The following is a 19,492-nucleotide window of genomic DNA, read 5'->3' on the forward strand; positions in this document are numbered from 1 at the left end:
GCGGGCCGTAGACTGTCACCCTGGCTGGCCACAGTGGTGTTTTTTGTCCCAGCCGCAGGCACAGGGAAACAGGACTCTACACAGAGTGCCTTTAGAGCGGAGCCCAAGCAGCCACCCAGAGTTGGGGCCTCACACGGCTTCCTCCTCAAACGCGTGGGGGGTTTAGTCAGGACGGCCGTGTGTGCACAGAACCAGAGGACGCTGGTGTGATGACTGTGCCGACCGCTGAGTGCGGACTGCAGCCAGCATCACTGTGTCAGCTGATCTGCAGCTGGAGCGACACCCTCCTTCTGCTGGTGTCATCGTCCCTACCCTGTCTCTGACATGCCAGCCCTCCGACTCCTCATCCCAGCACCCTGTGGGCTTCTGCCTGAACCAGTGGGGTCTCCTTGGGTCTCAAAGGAATGCTTGCTGCCTGTCACTTTGGTCTCTCTTTTTTAGGGTGATGCCCATCATCAGACATTAGAAATGCAAAGTCTCAGGCTCTCTGACAACCTACGGAATGAGAACCTTGAGGCGGGCCCAGCCACGGGGTTTGAGTGTCTCAGGTGACCAGGAGCCGCTAAGGCCTGGAGACCCCTGTCTAGTGCCTCTGCTCTCATGATCCACTCCGTCCATCCCACTATCTCTGCATCAAACGCTTTTGGAGGTGAATTACAACACACCTGAGAATACAGTGTAGGTACCCGCTCTCCTCTCCATAAGTGTCAGCACGGCCTCCCACAAAAACAGGGCAGGGCGACTTCCTGACAGTGACGTACTCATTGAAATGCATTTGGCAACACCTCGCGGCGCTGTACACACTCACACTCACACACACTCATGTACACACACTCACACACATACACTCACACGTACACACACACACACACATTCACACACACACGCACACGCTCACACATACACACACTCATGTACACACACACACACACACACACACTCTCTCTCACACTCACACGCCTGCAACGCGTTCTGAAGTCCCCTGTGTCGCGTCCCCACACCCACACCCTGCAGGACCACGACTCTGGGCGATGACACGGCGAGCAGCACTCACCAGGGCGAAGTCCTTGTTGAGAGCCATCTGCTCCATCAGGGCCGACTCGTTGTGGAAGAGGTGGGGCTGCATGTGGCTCCACATGTGCGGGAACCACCAGAACTCGGCCGCCGAGCGCAGCAGGAGGTCGTCGCCCGCGTCCTCGTCCTCCGTGCCTGGCAAACGCAAGGCCAAAGCTGTCAGTGGGTTCCTGGTAGCTCACGGGTCACGTCTCTCACTCTCCTTACCCCTGACACATAGATCCAAGTCTGTGTAGCTCTGATACAGGGTGACCCTGGCCTGCGTGACATCAGAGGCCTGGCGGGAGGGGCGGGGGGCGTCCTGCGCAGACAGCCCTCAACCCGGACCGCGGGCATTTTGTCACTGTCACAGTTGGGATCTGCTCGCTATGGTAGGAACGAAACACACTTAGTTTTAGATGGTTTGTTTTGTTTTAACATTATCAACTGATAATTCTCTCCCTTAAGGCATGAATAGGGAAGCCTAATCAGAAATGATTTTGTCCCTTTTACTCTTAAAAACATTCCTGCTATAAGTCTAACGCTGAGCTGAACATTGAACTGGTGAAGTTTGTTAATTTCTTTTCTGGTTACAGAAATAATATATGTGTATTGAGGAAATGTAGGAAACACAGACTACTGATATATAAAGCTCAAACACAAAACAAAAACAGAGGCCATCTTTCAGAATGAATGAGTGGAAACACTTTGGTATCTTCCTTTTAAATCTTTTTCTACCTATTTTTTTTAAAAGCTGAGCTCATACTGTATAAATACTTTTGTGTCTTTATGGTTTTGAGTTAACATCATGAATATAAACATTTCCCATTTTGATCTAAATATTTCGTAAAATGTAAACACTGAATCTATTAACACAATAGAAACCCAACTTGAGCATTTAAACTAGTATTAATTTCTCATCGTCTATTAGGAACATTTGTTAACAGTGCTCAGTGCATAGAAAAAGCAGTTGTCATGCCAAAGTGAAAAAAGAAAGAAAAAGAACGACTTGATGCTAGGGAATTCTCTATGCTGCAGCCATTCAGGAACATTTTCACTGTTTGACAATTGTACAGTTCTTGTACGGTTTTACAATATTCAGTCTAATTTCAAAATGTTCTGAATCAATAACATAAGGATTGATTCCTATTTAGTCTCTAGATACACAAATACATGAAGTAAAATACATCTAGATTTACAGTGTGAGGTTCTATTTATCTGTTTTAGTTTTTCAAAACGGGGTGTGATTTACAGTTGGCTACCTGATTTTATATCCTTAAATTAAGCAAATAAATATTAAAAGTATTTTTGAAGGCATCTTCGGCAAATGTTCCAGTAGGTGTCCTGTAGTAAAGAGCTCACTGATTGATAGAAGTGCTGTGAAATGGTTAACGCGTGTAATCGGGGTCCATCAGCACCTGGGTTAGAGCCCCTCCTGCCATCTGCTTGACTGCCTGTGATCTTGGACAAGCAGCTTCCCTGAGTCCCTGTTTCCTGGTTTGAAAATGGGGACGTAAATGCCTATCTCACAGGGTCTCTGTGAAGAGTCAGAGAGACCAGCTGACAAAAGCACTTAACTCTGTGACTTGCAGTTAGTAATAACTTCATAAATATTAGGATCTCTTTCTTCTTAAAAATAATATCTACCGGTTTATACCTGTGGTGTTCTAAATTGCTATATTTTCTCACATTCTTCAGACATTGCCTGCTTAGTTATTAGTTTCTTAAACTCAGGGACTGGACCCCTCGAGCCTGTGCTGTATCTTGCCACTTCTGAGCCATGAATAAGTGAGTAATATAACTCAGTCGGTAAGTCGGTGACTTTCGTGTGTCATGTCTGCTCAGTGCATGCCAGCTTTGTGTGTGTTTATATACATGCACCATTCCTGGGGCACAGCCTATAATCCATAGTTCGCAAAAGGACCACCTGGGTCAGAGTTTGGGCACTATTATTGTGATAACAATTGCTCCTATGCAAAGACGAAAGAAGTTTTGGAAGTGATGAAGGTCTAGGGATAAGATGAACAGACAGAATTTTTACCATTTGTTAACTTGTGCTACAGACTTAGAGTTCATTGACTTTTATGAATGTATTAAGAATATCAAATACTGAAATGCAAATGAAGACAGGTTTATCACTTCCTCAGGTGGGTTTTAAGCCTGAGGTGCTTTTGCTATAGACAGTGCTTCTCGTGGCCATGCTGTAGCTGACTGAGGTGTAGATTAGGAAGAGTACTTTGTCACATGAGATGAGTGAACGGATACTGTTCCCATCCTTCTCTTGTACTTTGAATCTAGAATGTTTGAGAAACGCTTCCACTCCCATTAAACTCTGCTGATTGCCATTGGAAGTGTCGGGAAACACATAATGCATACTTGGCCAGGAAGGAGGTCGATTATTGAATTTAAAGAAAAATTTGCTGAATATTGATAAAAGCAGATGCATTACCATCTAAAATCTCACTAATTTTTATACTAGAGATTGTGTTAATTGAGAAATGCTCCCTGCAAGGTCGAGGGTGACAGTAAGAGCCTCTGTCTCTTTCCCTTTGTAGATTAATGTCTTGCCAGCCTTTCTCTTGTTTTATGCAGTTCAGGTAACTCAAAGCCACAGGAAGCAAGATTTTTCATGACACCAGAAATAGCTTAATGGAAAACATGATCCAAGACCTGCTGAGGGGCTTGACTTGCAAAGCAGAATTTCGAATGTTTTCAAAGCCAACCAACGACAATATGGAAGTTTGCCTCCCTGTAAATATCGTTTTGTACCTAAAGTATCCTTAAATTACCTGTGAGAATATAATTTGCAGTCCCCCACATCCCTATTTAACATGTCACAGGCCATTAAAGTGTCTGTGTTCAGACTGAGCCTCACTCCTTCCCTGATCTGCATTCAAATCCACATCACTAGTAATTAAAAATAGAGTATTTTGGTTCCATTTGAAAGTTACTTCCTTTTACTTTTTGGATTCCCAGAAAATAAAGTGTTTTAATTCAGAAAACACTGAGGAGCTCCCTTTTTCCTTATCACGTTTGGGGGCTCTGTGCTGAGATAATGCTACGCTTCTAAAGTTAAATCTGCCAAAATAGTAATTTTAGCAAGATCTGGGCTACAGGTTAATCTCCATAAGGCATGTTGTAACATTAAAGTAAGATATATAAAATTCCAGGGTCTTCATTATCACTTTTGTACAAATATCTGCATTACATTTGTCCATTGTATATGAATATTATAATTCCAGGTCCAGCTGTCTTTGTAAACTGAACTTGGCATGGTCTCTTTATTAAATAAAAAGAATGGAATTGGGATGAAAATTAATTAAAAGCTACCTATAGTTCCAAAATTAGAAAAATAGAACCCTGCGAATTGGTTGTTTAATTTTTGTTAACATTTGATTCATATACAAAAGTCCTTTTAAAGGCGGTGATGATAAACACTGGCATAGCACTTAGCTGTTCTAGATGACAGAGATGGTGCTTTCATGCCCATTTTGGAGATGCAGAGACTGAGGCACAGAAAGGTGAATAACCTGCTATGTTTGCACAGCGAGTGATGTGCCAGGGCCTGGGGGTCTGAACAAAAGCTGTCTGCTTCCAATATCTCGTCTTTAAGATAATACTTTACCCAGAAAAGCAAAAGCAAATGAAAGAGAAGAAATGTAATACTTTGTGTTTACTCTCATGTTTGAAAGGTAATCATTATATATAAAGGGCCATTTTTTGTAAGATGAACTCTCACGGAAAAGGCCAATATGAATCCAATTTTCAAATATTATTCATAAAGTAACTGAGCCATAGCCAACGTATTATTAATTAGAAAGAATGGCCATGATTGTCCCAGAATCCTGTCCTACAAAAAATAGCATTTGTAGCCTTTCCGCCCTAGAAGGCGTCTCCATGCTAGAATGTCTCCATTTTTCAGCTGAGCTGTCACTGTGCAATTTCAATCAAGCGTCACCATTTCCAGATGACAACGTGGCTCTCCAAACTCCACACTTTTATTGCTTCCTTTTAATCAGTGATATGTCTTTCCTCCTGCACTTTGGCCCTTTGAGTGACGAACTGGTAGGGAAGGCTTGGCGACATGTGCTTTTGGGAGGAGGCTGATGTTAGCGGAGAAGGACTGAGAAGCTAACAGTAAAGAACGCCTGCGGGACAGACAGCGAGGCAGCGTGAGGAAGGCGGGGTGTGCCATTGCTACGCGGGTGTGTGAGTCAGTGTCTTCAGGACAAGGAGGCGTATCGCCCAGCTCCTGCTGCGCCGGGCAGGCAGGCCTGTGACAAGGCCGCCTCCTCACCGTTACATGGGTGCACCTGTGGGGCCAGCGCTTTCCTCTACAGCCCACGGTCCAGGTGGGGCCGTGACTGCACAGGGAGCAGGTGCGCCCTCGCTAGTGGGCGGTCCCACGTGTAACTGCTCTCAGTGAATGAAAAGGCACTCAGGTGGCACGATGGCACCGTGGGAAAACGCCACAGGTGCATTTCCTCGAGCAGCCAATCAGCTGACGTTGTTGTTTATGTGACGGAAGTTAGCCCCTGGGGCGCACATGCTTATGAGTCACTTGGCCTCTAAAGCGCAGGACGGAAGGGCGCTTCTCCCAAAACTTTTGTTAGGTCACTATCAGTGTAAAGAGTCCACAAGGTCCGTTTAAGGGGTGTCATTAAATGTAAGTTTGTGCCCGCCTCGATAAGCAGCGCTGTGCACCTGACCATCATGCCCTTCACTTCCTAGTGGGTGTGCGCTGTGCACCTGACCAGGATTACAAAGGGGAGTGGAGGTGTGTGCTCCTTCCATCAACATGAACTCGGGAAGGCCAGGCAGGTGTAATGGGCCTGGGCTTGAAAAGTGAGCCAGAGCGGAGGCGCCTACCCAGGCACACCTCAGCCCAGGGCACGGCTCTGCTCACACGCCACAGCGCTTTAAGACAAAGCGGTAATTTTGCGTGTGAACTCCAAACGGTCCCATGCTTTTCCCTGCGTGAGTCGGTCCAGCCGCAGTGTCTGCTTCATGACTTCCATCGTCAGCACTTCTCGGCCTGAACTCATGTCTCCCGGGGGCTTTGAGAAGATTTACAAAACCATGCCGCTTTTCAAACTGTAAGCTGGGATTGCTTTGCGTCTGCAGATACGATGACCCAAATCGCTTTCTGCAAAGTGCCCTTCTCAAATATGCAGTGATTTGATTTACCAACTCATTTAAATACTACTTTCCCTTCTATGACTTGAAACAGATCTGCGTGTTTCCAAGCAGGAGGGCAAGGGGCTGAGGAAGCCTGCGAGGCATCACTGCTCCCATGTTCTGCGAGGTCACGCCGAGTCTCTCAGGGGAAATGAGCTGCATTGGCCATAACTGGAGACACCTTTGCGTGGGGTGGTTTTAAGGACTCCGCAAAGTTCACGCCTGCAGGATGACACGGTGGAATGTCCTGACTGTGCTGTGACAACTGCAGTCCTGAGTGGAGCATCTGGCTGACACCAGGACGCAGAAATGGGGGGAAGGGGGGTGGTAGGCTGTGGGCCGTGCAGGCTCCAACACACCTTTCGGGGAGTTTTTGCCATTATTACAGGATAATCGCTTCTGTGCATATGGTTTTCTCTGTGCTGGTGCCAGGCATCATATGCCAGTGTTCTGACAATTCTGGAGGTGAAGGTGGATGACAAGGTGAGAATACTGGACCCAGAGTTATCTGAATACCAGCCAGGTTCTGAGACTGTGTGCAGTGGCTGCGCCTTTGGCTGGCTGGCTGGACAGACACAAGATGGACAAGCCTGACTGTGATGGTCTCTGTGTGTGTTGGGCGAAATCCCTGATCATGAGTTTAGGGGAAAATCCTGCAAGGGGAGGTAAATTAAGAAGGATAGCCCTTAAAATCTGTTACATTCCATTGAGGCTATAAAATCTCTCTCATCAATGGATGATTTCCAAAGGAAAATAACGGGTACAAAACTGCCTGTCACCTCGACTATCTGACAATTTAAAAACAGTGTCCATGATTATTACTCGTATAGTGTCACTGTCACCGTCATCATCGTCACTATGCTCCCTACTCGCTCTATGTGCGGGCAGGAGACCCACGGTCACACTTAGCGCAGTGCTTACAGGTTCTTCTACTGAAAAAGCCCGTTCTCTTCCTCCTTTCACCTGGATTCCCACAGTATTTGCCAAAGCAAACGGCTCACTGATTCTGGGCTCTGCTACTCACATACGCGCCCACATTCTCCCCATAACCAGCCTGCATACTCCATTCGCCTACTTAGGATGCATTTAAAACCTGCGCTCCTAGTCACATGTAGCTGCCTGAGAACACGAAGCCCCTTCTTACCTGTGTGGTAAAACTTCCCTGAAAATCCAAGGTTGAAGGTAAAATTTGCAACCTGAGTGCGCAGTAAATTTTGAGTCTCTAGTAATGCCTGAAATAAATAAGAAATTAACATGATTTTAGAAAAATAAATACGAAGCTTTGGGAAGCCTCTTTCAAATGTGTATGCATGAGTAAAACAAAATAACATGAGCTTTGCTGCTTTTGGGGTTTTGGATGGGTGCTGGTATGCGGTATTCTTACGCTAGGTGTTATAGTTACCACTGTTATTATTTTTATTAAAGATTACCCAATTAAGAAACAGTCAAGTCCTAAGCACACTCTACATTACTGAGAGGCAGTTCTCTAACCCAGTGCTAAAACCACTTTTCATTTCTGTGTCAGATTTCTTGAATTCTGGGTTATTATACTTATTTTCTTGAGGAAACGTTTTCAGAATTATTGGATGTTGACAAGTCCTGCGCTTGCAGGTAAGGGGTAGGACGATGGCTCTGTGTGAGTTGCAGTTTAGCATCTTATCTAACAGGGCTACCTCCCCTATCATTTTTCAAGGCATAATTATTGAGTTGAAAGCTTGGGGTTTACTTTACACACTGAAGAGCAATGTGTTTTTTATAGGCTGTTGAGAGCAAAGCTTGGGGTATGAATGGGGAGGACAGGTGGACAATAGCCGTTTTCATAAAGAAGAGCCTCGGAATGTGGCAGAAGTGCCTCTCGTTTCTGTGGGCTTCTTGTCCGCAGACAGGGTCAGCACGCTCTGATGGGAGGAGCAGACCCCCCGGCCCTGCCAACCCTCCCCTGCGGGCCCCATGTCCCCGTAGGCAGCATGGCAGGACGCCAGCTCCTTGGGATTTTCCGTTTGCCTATTCATTCAGATGCTTTTTTAAAAACTTAATAAAGTTTTAAAGAGGTCTTATTTGTTCTGAAGGAAATGAGAACCCCACTTCACACTGGGGGTGTTCAGCAGCCAGCTTGCGGTCACTGCCTTCCATGCGGTAAGGGGGCAAAGCACCAAGGTTTAGATAGTGTCTGTGCAGCATTCGTCATGGAGGCTGCCGTTGCTTCAAAGCTTGTGACCCTAACTATTTATTCCCCCAGAATCAAGAGGGCTCTCCTAAAATTAGTTTAATTAAAGAAAAAAAAAAGAGGTAAAAAAATGACCAACAAACTAACAGGTCGATAAGCTATATAGTCAGTAGTTTAAGATTACAGTTATACTGGGTATGATCTGGGCCAAATTTGTTTAAATATTATGAATTAAATAGAAACAGGATTTTTTAAAAAAGACCGCTTAGTTTGACTCAGTTACATGAAATATAAATGCACATATATAAAACATCTCAAAAAGAACTAAATATTTTTAAAAAGAGTGAATGAGATCAGCATATTGGTAAATACTATGGCATATAGCCTGACAATAAAACGTAACACACCCTGTTCTAGCAAGTTCCTTTTCCTGGCTTTCGTATTTTATTAATGCACGGTGCCGAGCCTCTGTGTCTTGAAATAGGTTTTTAAAAGGTCCACCTCCCCACTCTCCTCCCCACGGCAACCCCACACGCTAAATTTCCTCCCTCTGATCTCTTGGTCTGCATTTACGTGCCGCCATCCCCCCTTAAATGCAGTAAATATTTCCTGCAGAAGCGCCAGCCCTGGGCGGTCAAGCAGGCCCAGAAACCTTGTGCCTTACTACCTAGAGAGGGACCGGTGTTAAGTAGGCAGTCACACCAGTGTGACATCACAACTCGTGATAAATGCCACGGAAGGGGTCCCGAGCGGGTGGTGATGGGGGTGGAAGGTACTTTAGTTTACACTGGGGGGTCGGGGTGGGCACACATTAGATGCTTTCTTAGGGTCAATCTAATAAAGATCAAACAGTCTATTCCCCCCAACCAACTGCCCCCCACTTTAGCAGGCCTCACTGTATCTTCCTTGGGCTTTTGAAACACCACCACCTGCTAACCCTGCCCCCTTCCGTCTCCAGTCTCTGCAGTCGGGCTAAGGTCCAAGACAGCACCTGATGTCACCCCGTGGTCAGCCTCTGACGTTGCCCTGTGGTCACAGCTCTGCTTCGTGAGGTCATCTCACCCTCGAATCCTTGCCCTCACCTGCCCAATGCGTAATGCCTGCCTCACGCTGCTGTCACTACACTGTGTCAGACACCCACGAGCTCAGTCGGCGCCAGGCACAGTGGGAGCTCAATGAACACTGCTCGTGGGCGCTCCACAGGTCAGTGTCTCCCGGCCTCCAGGGACCACGGAGCCTCCACGTTTCCCAGTAACGAAAGGCGCAGCTGCTTCCCCGAGTCCCGTCCTCTGAGCCGCCGGCACCGCCTCCACTTCTCCACGCCTGTCTCCGTCTGTCCTGTGCCCCGTGAGCCTCCAGCAGCCCCCCATCCCGTCCGCAAGCCATCCGGGAAGCTCCGCCCAAACGCCCTGTTCCAACGGAGCCTCAGTTTTCCTGATGGTAAGGGACACCCCTGGTACCCGGACCCACCATTACACAGGCCCTGCGGTTCCCAGTACACTTACAGTGGGACGTCTCATGGCCGCACGTGACAGGCCGCCAGTGACACAAGCTCACAGCCGGGGGTGGGGAGCATGGACTCTCCTCCGTGGGTGCCAGTTACCTACACGGAGCCAACCTTCCCGTGGCTGAAAGAGTGCAGTTGTCTAGCCACAGCCTGTCAACATGTAATCTTGACTAAAGTGGGAGTAAACATGACAATTTCTGTAAGTGAAAATAAAACAAATGGATAAAAAAAAAAAGAAAAAGAAAATCCTAAAAGGTTCCAAGCCTTCCTCCTTCAGTGTAAGTAACTGTTTCTTTTAGAGTTCAAAATTCCAGGAAGGGAAGTGTCCACGTCTTTCACTGGTATAGGAAGAGCGGCACAGATAGTAATGAAAACATACAAAACCACCTGAGTTAGCCCTTTAAATCTCCCCACGGTCCCTTCATTAACCCTATTTTACAAATAGGGAAAGAAAACAAGAGGCAGAGACACTAAGTAAGCTCTGTAAGGTTCTGGAATTAAGCGTCTGACAAACGAAACTGACACGTTTCTTGCTCTCATGGAGATTACATTCTTTTTAGGCACACAAGTGATACCCATGGCAAATCAATCAAACGATTAATTGCAAATTGTTACTGGTGGTGCAGACATAATTATGGCATATGTTACTCTCGGAACTACCATTGGGGACCTGCATTTCAACAGGACAGGCTACGAGGCTTACGAAGGTCTCTCTGAAAAAGCAGCAATTTCGTTGAGGCCTGAAAAATGAGAGGTCAACCGTGCCTGGGAGAGTGTGTCCCCGACAAAGAGGCCAGTGACACGAGGTAGGTGTCAGGAGGGACCTGGGCGTCTTCTGCCTCATCTGATGTAGGATATGATTTCCACTGTATGTTGATTCCTCTGCCCACTGCTGAGAAGGAGCGGTAGGAGACTTGGGGCGAAGACGGGAAGCCACACAGGAGACTTCTGCAGGTTTCCAGTAAAACGTGAACACGGCTTCTCCTGCGGCACGGAAAGACGTGAGCAGTGCTGTGTGGTGTGCGGGCGTGGGGGTGAGCGGAGTGGGTTTCTCTGCTGCTCGGATTCCTCGGCGTCGTGAGCTGGGGAAGAATCAACGCCCCCTCACGAAAGCTGGTGCTGAAACCACTTCATGGCTCCGAACACGGAAGACAGGGCTTTCTGTCCTACGGCAGCCCGCTTCCCTGCCTCTGCCACTCAGATGGGAGGGTAAGCCTCAGGAACCAGCTGCGGGGAGAGGGGAGAGCAGGGACGGGCTGGGGAGTGGTGTCCGAGCACAACTACTGTGACAACCGGGAGGTTAAACCGATGCTGATTACGATACCGGCATAGCCAAGGGAAACACTAAAAATCAGTCTGACCTTGTCAACTGGCGTTGGCCGGGGTCACAGAAGCGAAGCGTTTGCATCCACTAGATTATCAGCAAACACAATGGAGGTTCTAGAAACCAGTAAACCTCAAGTGCATTAGTGTCCTATATTTTACTGGATTGTGTCAGCCCAACACCATGTGTCTTCCGGTCCCTTCCCAGTGGCTGTGGGTGGAGCTGTCTTCTGCTCTGAATGTGGTTTCTGGAGTGTCCTGGGCGGCTCTGTGTCCACAGAATTCTAAGCCGCTGACCAGTCCGCTCTGCAAGTGTGTGAGGTCAGCGTGGCTTCCTCGTTAGCACTCGGCTCTCTTCCTGGGAACAGGTTCCTGAGCGCGGACAAGTCCTGCCCGTTCTCATCAGCCCCGATTTCTCCTCAATTCCCTGCTTTCTCAGTTCCAGTCCCGGTAGACAGGGCGCCTCGCTCTGTGAGCACATCCTGTTCTGACCTGTTTCCATCTTGTCCATGTTCAGCCTCATGGATTGGAATTCTGAATCCGATAAATAAATCTGACCCTTCAGACAGTATTATTAATACTCAAACCACTGACATGCTCCTTCACAAGTAGCTCCTCTGAGCATCGTCTTCAACTATATCATTTACTTTTCCTGTAAGCTTTGCTCGGAAGTCTCCATCATGACCTACAAGATTTTTTGAGTAGTAAACAGATAAATATACATTGTAACTTCAAAGTTCAGACTTTGTGCAGCATGGTTATTTCCTTAGAAGCTTTTTATAAAGTAATGACAGAAATGACTGTCTTATTTTCCTGGCCACGGCATGTAAGTACATGACAGCCTCAGTAACTAAAAGCGCCTTCTATGGGGCTTCCTGGAGGACATGGAATGAAACTCGTCATTGTCAGCCCAGGGACGAACAGACGGCCCCAGGATTGGCCAGGAATCAGGTAACTAGAGAGACACACATGCACACACCACACAAAACAGCCAAACCTTTATCGGGGAAGGATGGGGGGGAACGTAGTTATAACTCATAATAGTACAGGGTTTCTCAGTCAGGACCTGCACTGAACTGGCCCAAACGCTCTTTGCGTCCAGTGAGAACTTTAGGATGCAGCCCGCCCCACCCTGCACAAGCCTGACCAGTGTGTGCGGCCCACTTCACAAAAATGCCGTGACGGCCGTGACACAGTCCCCACTTCTGGGCTGGCCTGGAGTCCGTGAAGCGTGGGAGCTGGACTGCCCTCAGTCCTGAGTCCTCATGGGCGGTTTAGCCACAGAAGAGGGAATAACCAGCGGAACAGGGATTCTGATCACAGGAGAGTATTTCTGAAAACATGATCTACGGGTCATGAGGTCTATGAACTTTAATTCTGTGAAAAAAATAATTCCATGCTCAAGTGTTTGAGGAACACTCTGTATTCTACTCCTCTTGGGAGCTTCTCGGTTCACATTAAGATACTGAACTCTTTAACAGAAAAAAAATGTATTTAGCTTACTTTAGCTTTCCCCCAATCTATTAGCCAGGACCACACCCTCCCACCGGCCTGAATCTGAGACAGTGTCTTAGGAGAGAGCATTGAGTGAATGGCTAAACCCTGGGAGGCAGGGGTGCCTCCCGGGGTCGGGGTCCTTGACGGCACATAGTTGGTATCCAATCCAGCTGCAATCCTTGTGATTTCATGTGAAACGTGACTCTGCCTACGCGCCCAGCCATGTGGGCACATTAGCTCCTGTGAGCAACCTGTGCAAAGGAGTGGCTTCTACTGCTGCAGGGTTACTGTCCCCACAGAGCCTCGGCCTTTCTAATAGTTTGGGAGTGTGGAGATGTATTCCAAAGCAACAATTAAACTTTTAGTAAATGAGACATTAAGTCTGGGAGCATTTTTTTTTCCTGTTGAGAAGTTATTAAAAAACATCTATTAAGTTCTTTTCATAACAACATTACTTTGTCCTTAAAGATAAGAAATATCCCTGAGTATAATTCTCACTTTTTAGGCCTTAAAAAATGAAAGCCTCCAAGGCAACTCCGTCCTTCATCAAGGTTAAATCTCGGCCTTCTTGCTGCAGACGCCTCCCCTGCTTTCCTCGTGGCTTGTCACCTCCAGCCCCCACAGTCACCCTCCCCGCCCTCCGTACACGTCTGTGGGCTGACTTACTCGCACAACTCGGATGAGCAGGAACTGCTGGCTGGGGCAGCAGCTGACGCCTCTAAGTCCATCACTAAAAATAGTTGGTTCGCAGTTTCTCCAACACTGAGGTCCCTGCACATTGGCTATATTGTATCATTATTTCATTCACCATTGTGTCATAACAATTCCAGAACGTTTGTGAGCACAGAAAATATCCTTTTTATACAATTCCTTCTTCAATGGCCTTGGCACATCCGAACTGTCAGATAGATGTTTAGGGTCCTGGAGGCTTCAGAGATGGCTGGCACAGTGGAGGCAGCCTGCCAGGGGCGTCCTGTGGCAGTCCTCCTAAAATGTCCTGGAACCTCATGGGGACTCCTGTAGATGGCGGGTGTTTGGGGTTTTCATTTCAAGTTCTGTCTCCACAGCCATTTCGTTCAAGAGTAAGGAGAAAAAATGGCTCCTTGTCAGCTCACATCATCCCTGTCCCAGGACAGCAAAGGTTTCGTCAGTGAGACTGCCCGCAATGTCTGCAGGTTCAGCTACTTCTTCTGGGGACAGCAGCGTCTTGCCTTCTGTGTGATTCAATTCCCAACGTCCCTTACCCCGAATATAAACGAATTTCAAGTTAAAGGCCGCAGGACGTTTCCAGGACATTTCCTTACTACAGATGATTCATGTAGGTGTGGCTTGAAGATTACAAACCATGCAGTTTAACTTTACTCCTTAACTTGCTGTTAATAAAAATAGAGTTGTTTTGCTTTTATTTGCTACATTAACAGAGCGAATCCGGTCAAGCTGCAGTCAGGGCAGGGCAGGCGACAGCACAGTAACTGAGACGAGTGAGTAAGGCGGAAACAGTGTGTGCAGTAATGAGCCACTGGCTGATCTGCACGTGATCCGGACAAGCACGGACTCTGCTGGGTAGTGACACGTGCATGACACATCCGGTAGGAGGCGCCTAACAAACGTCTCCCACCCCACAGGGAATCCATCTGGCTTCTTTCTGAATGGGAAGGACATCTATTTTTAAATGGATAAATAATCTACATCTAATAACAAATGTATTATTTATTACGAGGGTCTACTCCATCAATGTGGTACATGATAACGTAACTGTTTAGATTTGTTAAAAGTACCATTCAACTAGAATATTGACATATCTGAATAAAAGGATAGGAGTGTCAAAAAAACAAAAACCAAGGACATCCCCTTGATGACTTAGAAAACAAACAAAAAAAGAACTATTACTGATAATAGAACTGAATGTATAATGATTGGAGTTTTTCATTTGGTCATTGTAAAAGTATAGATTCAGTATTTAACAAATATGAGTTTATGTAACAGGTGAAATTAAAAGAAAATGTATTTACAAATGAACACACCTACTTGTAGTGACCAAATGCACTTTAGGTGAATACCAAAAGCTTCAACTCCATTGGAAAGTGTGCTCAGCAAACAGTTATCAACAACTTCTATCTTCCGAGGAGTCTGCTGTGTCCTAGGTCCTGCTAACATACCATGCCCCTTCAAAAATTATATATACATAATTACACACACACACACTCACTCACACACACACAGTGTGCTTGTGAAAACAGTTCTGTTTCATTTGCATGTTATTTTACCACATCTGAATAAATCTGGACTAGTTAAAATTTTCACAATCGACTTTATAAATCTTTGGAAATTTTTCATGATACATAGTTGAACACATTGCAAGCACACAGTCAGAAACATATACCTTTAAACACATGTCACAAAAGTCATTTCCAAAGGCTAAATACTGAATCACATGTCGGTCTGTATGCAATTAAGGCATTAAAGCTTATTTATTGTTTAAGCTCAAATGTGAATCTTCTCATTACACTGTCCGCATGGTAAAGCTACATCTATTTCTAGGTTTTGTTCCAGACAGGAATACACACGTCATTATCTACATATAACCATGACTTGGATATAGAAACCATAACCAGAATACATCACAATTCATGGAAGAGACAATATTTTAAGGTGGATTTTTCCTGTATTTAGTAAACAGACCATCTTCTGGTGAGTGTCTCCCTCTGACAAAAACTTGAGTTTTGAAAAGCTCCTGTGAGATCTTGTCACCTCCTCAGAGCCAATCCTATTTAAAGCCTAATTGTCTTCCACATTCATAATAAACGGCCATGACCTCATCTGATAAACACCCACTGGTCTACCAGCTCTGCTCTCCGGAGGTGAAGGAAAACGAGTGAGATACTCACGAGGAGAACAACAAAAACAAAACCATGTTAATGGTGACATGTGCCACTGCAGCTCAGTTCCCAACAAAAGAAGACAATGATCAAAGTGTGTTCTATGTGAAGGGACTCTGTAGAGTTCTGTGACTGGCATGACCCACCTCTCATGTTATACTTCTTAGAATTTACCGTAATTTCAGGAAAGATTCTCAAACATGTGAACTATGTGACTGTACTTATTCAAAAAATACTTCAGTGGCGAGTAAACTCCCGCTGCTCTAGACACTAAAGACCCAGCTTAGAACAGAACAAAGTCCCTTCTGTAGGAGTTTCTGTTCCGGTGGCCGAGACAGGCAGCACACAGGACATGAACGTCATGCACAGGGCGACGCTGGGTGACATGGGGCAGACACCTGCTGCCCATCACACCTTAAATCTTCGGTGGACGTGTGAGGAGCTGGCCAGGTGGGGGAGGCCAAGTAAGAAGAGGGGACAATTAGAAGGGAGGCAGGACATGCCGCCCGAGGAATGAGTGACAGGTGGAACAGGAGGAAGGTGGTCAGACTTGGGATAGAGTTTGAAGACAAAGGTTCTCAGACACGATCAGATGACGTGTTGAACGCAGGTCGTGGTGGAATTCAGGGTGGGGCGTGATGATCCCGGATCTGCTCACAGATCTGGGGCATCAGGTGACCACTGCGGAAATGACCAGCTGCCTCTCGTCTCCAGGACTGAAGGAAGTGTCTCTCAGAACCCAGGGTATCATTTAGTGAGCTGGTGTCACCTACAGAAAGCAGGTGTTCCAAACCTATTGAAAATTTGACCCCAACAATATATTTCTTTCTTTCTGTGTTTTCGTGAGAGCTCAAATTGTGTGGAATGAAAGGAAAGTTTTTGAGACACTTTAGAGAAAAAAATGGAAGGAGTTATCAAGTAAAAATACTGTTCTAATGATTTTTAATTGAGGAAGAATATTGAATACATGTTTAAATGCAGAGCAAAATTAATATTGAAACAAAGGTCTAACCTAGTTTAAGGAATCGGAAAATTGAGAATGAAAAGCATATCATTACCAATCTTTTTATGTAAATATTGTGGTATAGATATTAGCTATTAAATTAACTTATACTTTCATTCCATTCATTGAACTGTGGAAATAAAACTCCTAGTTATTATTTTACTAATTATGGATCAGTTAGCATAAAAAAAAAACTTTACACAGTATTAGAGTTTGTTGAAACAAAAGTCTTCGTACTTCTGTAAATGACGTGTAGTAACTCATTTCAAAGTAAGTTCTTAAGGGATCTCTTTCACAGAAGATATTTAATCAGCCACAGGGACGTTTCATTTTATTAGCTGACTCTTGACTTTGACGTTGCAAATACCTCTCACCTTGGGCCACGAATAACATTTCTTTAAAAATCCTATTCTCACATCCTGCATGATTTTACATGAATCTCCAGCATTATGTTTATAGATTTTGAATCGTGTTTATTATGCTTCCTAATTGCTGCATCTATTAAGCAGGGGGGATGATTTTCTGCATATGCTTGTTAATTACCACCATATTCCACATTTACATAATACACTTTTTGGGGCAATTTCTGTGTTAACGTTTGACGGCTAATAGGAAGCAATTTGCTTTCCTTTGTTAAGTGCATTAAAACTTCACGCCCTCGATATCGCTGACGGTAAACATTAGGTCCTGTTCACATTTACAGCACACAGACGTTTTGCGGAGCCAGATTAGGGTTATTTATGTGCTGGGTTCTGCATTGTTAGCTGCTAATGAGACTTCAACTCTTACTGCTCCAAGGTCTGAACACCACCCTCATTTTAATGAGTTCATTATTTGCTGTCTTCTCAAAGGAAGACAACAAATTTTCCTTTTAATTAAAGGTCAAAACACCTCTGGTGAAGGAGGAAGGGGTTACCCACCCCAGGAGAAGCTGAGAAAGAGAGAGAGAGCTCTTGTAGGTTTCTCAGAGAAGCACCGTTAGTGTGGGCTGGAAGGGGGGTGGTTTCTTAAGAATACAGACAGTCAATCAATTTGGGGAGACGAAGGTGCATCTGAATTTAAGACAAATGGGAACACTACAGCATGATAGCTAATGGGCCTAAGACTTTGTGAAAAATGAAAGTCAGCCAAAGTAATTAAAGTGGCTTTTCTCCTAACCAAAAGGGCTGCGGGGATCAATAAGGCCGCGGGGGCCGGTGTGGGCCTTCGCGTGATGGATGAGTTAGGGGTTGAGAGAACACAGGCCATGTAACGGAGCCAGAAAAGCCCACCTCAAGGGCGCTGCCACAGAGCACGCGGCAAAGGCCAGTCAGTATTTGGGGGGGCTGTTTTGAATAATGTAAAGGACGTGCGGCCCTGGCCTGAGATCTAAGAATGTGTGTATTCACAGGACCAGCTGCCAAGCTGTGCGTTCCTGGATCCTCAATTATCCGCTTGTGCAGGTGAGAAGCACCTCCACCCCCTGGGCAGGTGGATTTCAGTGATATATGGTCCTGTCCTGTCCTAACTGACAGAACGAACAACTTGCTAGTCATCAATTTTAAAGTTAATTTTAGAATTAACAACTTGCTACTTACTAATTTTAGAACAAATAAAACCAAGAGATTTGAGCATAACAATTAAATGCAGCATTTGCCCTGAAATAGTGAGGTTAGGTTAAAACCTGAAACATTTTCATTTTGCTCTGATGACAGATGCATCCCACGCACAGATCACTGTTATCTGCGCACTGCTTACTGATGAAGATTTCAAATGCTAATACTCTGTTAAAGTAGTTTTATCTACAGATGCCTTCAATTTCAATATGCCTTTAATAACTTGACATTTATGCATGAAACCTACTATGTACCTTTCTATGTTTCTAGCATTGGTCCTGGCTTAATGTATATGAGCAGTAAATATTTTTCTTCAATAAACTTTTTAGAGTATTTTTAGATTCACAGAAAAACTGCAAAGATAGTATAGACTTCCACCCCACCAGCGCCCAGCGCATCCTCTATCAGGGTGGCGCCTGGTCACAGTTAATGAAGCGACACTGATACATTATCGCACACTAAAGTCTGTACTTTATTCATATTTTTCTCAGTTTCCCCCTGATATCCTTTTTTCCTGGGATTCCTTCAGGATGCCACGTTACATTTAACTGTGTCTCCGTGGGTTCCTTCTTGCTGTGAGAGTCACTTTTTTCTTTTTTCTTTCTTTCTTTTTTCTTTTTTAGCAGTTTCAGGTTTAAAGAAAAATGAAGCAGGAAATAGAGTTTGCACACCCTCCGCCATCTCACACTTGCGCACAGGCCCCCCACTCGTTACAGCTGATGAGTGAGCATCAATACAGCCTGACTAATGCGAATACGCACTTTGGGGTTCAGGCCTTGTGTTGCACATTCATGGGTTTGGACAAACGTAGAAGGGCATGTGTCCACATGACAGTGTCCTGCGGGGTGGGGACGCTGCCCAGGAATCCCTGCACCCAACACGCATCCCTCCCTCCCCGGCAACCCTGCCTCGTCACTGGCTCCATAGCTTTGCCCTTTCCAGGACGTCCTTTAGTTGGGATGACACAATATGCAGCCCTCAGGGGAATCCTCTCACTGAGCCATCCACACTCAAGATTCCTCCAGGTCTTTCTGGGGCCTGATAGCTCTTTTTTTTTTAAATTGCTGAATAACATTCTATTGTATGGATGGACCATAGTTTGTTTATCCATGGAGCTCAATGGACATTGCAGCACGGTGTTAATTTGAATAAGTGTCTAAATTCAACACATGTATACACTTTGTTTTGCCAAGCGTATTTCTTTTAGGCCACCAAATATGATCAGAGATTCAATGACATTAACTAATCCTGACATATCTGTGCAAATTTTATTTGAATTCTCCAAAATCA

At 45.4% G+C, this 19,492-nt stretch overlaps 1 protein-coding gene across 1 annotated transcript in view; it reads right to left on the reverse strand.

Moving 5' to 3' along the window:
• LOC109390276 (bifunctional heparan sulfate N-deacetylase/N-sulfotransferase 4) overlaps positions 1-19,492 on the reverse strand; it is a 188,539-nt gene that overhangs the window by 96,459 nt on the left and 72,588 nt on the right. The window contains exons 5-6 of the mRNA XM_019656544.1: positions 7,376-7,463; positions 1,055-1,209 (exon numbers count right to left, since the gene is read on the reverse strand). Coding sequence (XP_019512089.1) covers positions 1,055-1,209; positions 7,376-7,463 — 243 coding nt within the window. The remainder of the gene's footprint in view (positions 1-1,054; positions 1,210-7,375; positions 7,464-19,492) is intronic.

The sequence above is a fragment of the Hipposideros armiger genome, unplaced genomic scaffold (assembly GCF_001890085.2).
Source record: "Hipposideros armiger isolate ML-2016 unplaced genomic scaffold, ASM189008v1 scaffold_262, whole genome shotgun sequence".
NCBI classification, from domain to species: domain Eukaryota; kingdom Metazoa; phylum Chordata; class Mammalia; order Chiroptera; family Hipposideridae; genus Hipposideros; species Hipposideros armiger.